The sequence below is a fragment of the Arachis duranensis genome, chromosome 3 (assembly GCF_000817695.3).
Source record: "Arachis duranensis cultivar V14167 chromosome 3, aradu.V14167.gnm2.J7QH, whole genome shotgun sequence".
Taxonomy (NCBI): domain Eukaryota; kingdom Viridiplantae; phylum Streptophyta; class Magnoliopsida; order Fabales; family Fabaceae; genus Arachis; species Arachis duranensis.
Genome location: NC_029774.3, coordinates 38,973,666 through 38,975,914, shown reverse-complemented (window position 1 = coordinate 38,975,914; position 2,249 = coordinate 38,973,666). Strand labels below are relative to the sequence as shown.

The 2,249-nt window shown below is 28.8% G+C and overlaps 1 protein-coding gene across 1 annotated transcript; it reads right to left on the bottom strand.

Moving 5' to 3' along the window:
• Positions 1 to 110: 110 nt before the first annotated feature.
• LOC107479026 (homeobox-leucine zipper protein HAT22) lies at positions 111 to 2,001 on the bottom strand. Its single transcript, XM_016099180.3, has 3 exons — positions 1,501 to 2,001; positions 1,136 to 1,215; positions 111 to 564 (listed from the first exon to the last, which is right to left on the bottom strand). Exons 1-3 carry the CDS (start codon positions 1,933 to 1,935, stop codon positions 324 to 326), a joined length of 756 nt encoding a protein of 251 aa, XP_015954666.1. The 5' UTR covers positions 1,936 to 2,001; the 3' UTR covers positions 111 to 323.
• Between the last annotated feature and the right edge of the window lie 248 nt (positions 2,002 to 2,249).

Genomic DNA, 2,249 nt, shown 5'->3' with positions numbered 1-2,249 from the left:
AAGAATAATAGTCACTTATTAATAGCATCCCTTATCATCAGTGTAACAATTATAAATCAACAAACAGAAGCACTTTAATTTGTTAACTACCTAATAAGCAAGCCGATCGATAGAGAAATTATAAATAATCACATATTTTCTATATGAATAATTAATGAACAATTGAAGTTTAATACTGCAAAATAATAATCCAATATGCTTGATCAAAAGTATACTATACTATGATCAGTTTACCTTTAGTGCCAGTACTAGTCTAAATTAATTAAATTAAACCTACACTAGCTGGTCCCAATTTGTGTTGGGAATAACAGCAACATTAATTATTATATATTTTCTTGTTTGGTCTTCTTCAATAGCTCCTCACAAGAAGAACAAATAGTCAAGGGTGAAGATTTAGAAGAGAGTAATTGAATGTACAATGGCGGTGTTGGTGATTGTGTTGGTCCAGCTTTGATTGCACGTAGCTCCTGCAATTCCTTCTTCAACCTTAGATTCTCATCGGTTAACCTCTCACAGCATTTCTTCAAGAACTCGCAATCCACCTCTGTTTGCTTCAGCTTTGTCCTAATCATGCATTTCATTTTAAATGCACCAATTTTTTCAGAACACGGTTATCTAACTACGGATAAAAATAAAATTATGTAACATCATCAACGTTATTACTATTGAATCTTGAATATTAAATAGGCTCAACCAAAAAAACTACTATTAAGAAAGAAAGAAATAGAAAGCTAATTATATATTAAAAGATAACTACTTCGTTTAGGAAGTTCACAAGTGAAGATCGTATTATAAATCATTAGAAAATTTGATATATTTGACTAAATTATCTAATATTTTATAATACTATATTTATAAAAAGATATTTTCACTTGAAGATATTTTCATAAAATAAACCGCCTTACTAAAAAACAATTCTATGGAAGTGAGAAATGGAACCTAGATAAGCAAAAGCGAAATTGATTTAGAGTAAAAATAGTAGTCCTTAACAGTTAGTTAAGAACATGACCAAACCAAATGTGAATTTGAACACCCTCTAATTTAAAAATGAACGAGAGTAGGAAAATAGATTTATCTTATCTTAAAATAAGAATAATTAATTAATTAATAATAATAATAATAATAACGCACATACCTTGCTCTTCTATTCTGAAACCAAACTTCAACCTGTCTATGCTTTAAATTCAATTGCTTAGCAAGTGCTTGTTTCTGAGCCTGCATGTCAAAACCGATACATATTAATTAAACTCATAAACCTCATTCACCTCGTGCCTATAATTAACAATTAATTAATATAAGCCGTTAGCAAAATTTTATTCAAAATAATTGCATAGCAACTGTTAATTGTTAAAAACATAATAATAATAATAATATCGATAAATATACTTAACTGTGTAATTATCTTTATGTTTTTAATAGTATTTCATATATAAAACTAATGAAATGAATGAATGAATAATAAAGAAATGAAAATTGTGATGAATGAATTATAAAATATACTTGGTTAAGAGTGGTATGATTCTTGAAATTTTCTTCAAGCAAAGCTGATTGCTCCTTGGTGAGTCTCAGTTTCTTTCTGCTGCAATAATTATTATTATTATTCTCATCATTATAGCTGTCATCTCTGTTGTTTCCATTCGGGCAGTGCTTATTATTATTGTAACTGTGTTCTTCACCGACTCTCTTATTATTCAAAGAGATGAATAACTCTTCTTCTCGATCATCATCATCATCATCATCATCATCATCAATGGCTTCTTTCGGAAAAGCTTCATCATCACCAAAAGTTAGGTCCAGAGAAGGCACAGGCTTAATAGGCTTGTTCTTCATTATCATCATCATTTTCTGCTTCTTCTTTGGGGGATACCCTCCTCCTCCTCCTCCAATTCCCAAACCCAGAGTTAGACTTGTGATGCAGGCTTTTTCATCTTCCATGGCAGAGAGAGAGAAAGAGAGTGAAAGAGAGAGAAACTGTGGTAGTTTGTTGTGTGTGTATCTGAAGTAAGTCAAACGGGAAAGTTATGGTTTTGTGAGATATATAGGGTATTAATTAATTAATTAATTAATTAAAGTATTAATTAATTAATACTGATTTATTATTGTTGAGGTTTTATTGGTCTTCGTTTTCGAGATTCAATTTCAATTAGTTATTTAGAAATATTATAGGCTATTAAAATTTATTATTTTTAATCTTTATTTAGTTATTAATTTAATTTTTTAGTTTAATTTTTTTAATTTAATAATGTAAT

Excerpts from the sequence above, each read along its gene's own strand:
- LOC107479026 (XM_016099180.3), bottom strand. The coding sequence starts at position 1,935 with ATGGAAGATGAAAAAGCCTGCATCACAAGTCTAACTCTGGGTTTGGGA. Across the intron at positions 1,216-1,500 it reads ATCATACCACTCTTAACCAA|GCTCAGAAACAAGCACTTGC; the intron begins GTATATTTTATA and ends TTTGACATGCAG. Across the intron at positions 565-1,135 it reads TTTCAGAATAGAAGAGCAAG|GACAAAGCTGAAGCAAACAG; the intron begins GTATGTGCGTTA and ends ATGCATGATTAG.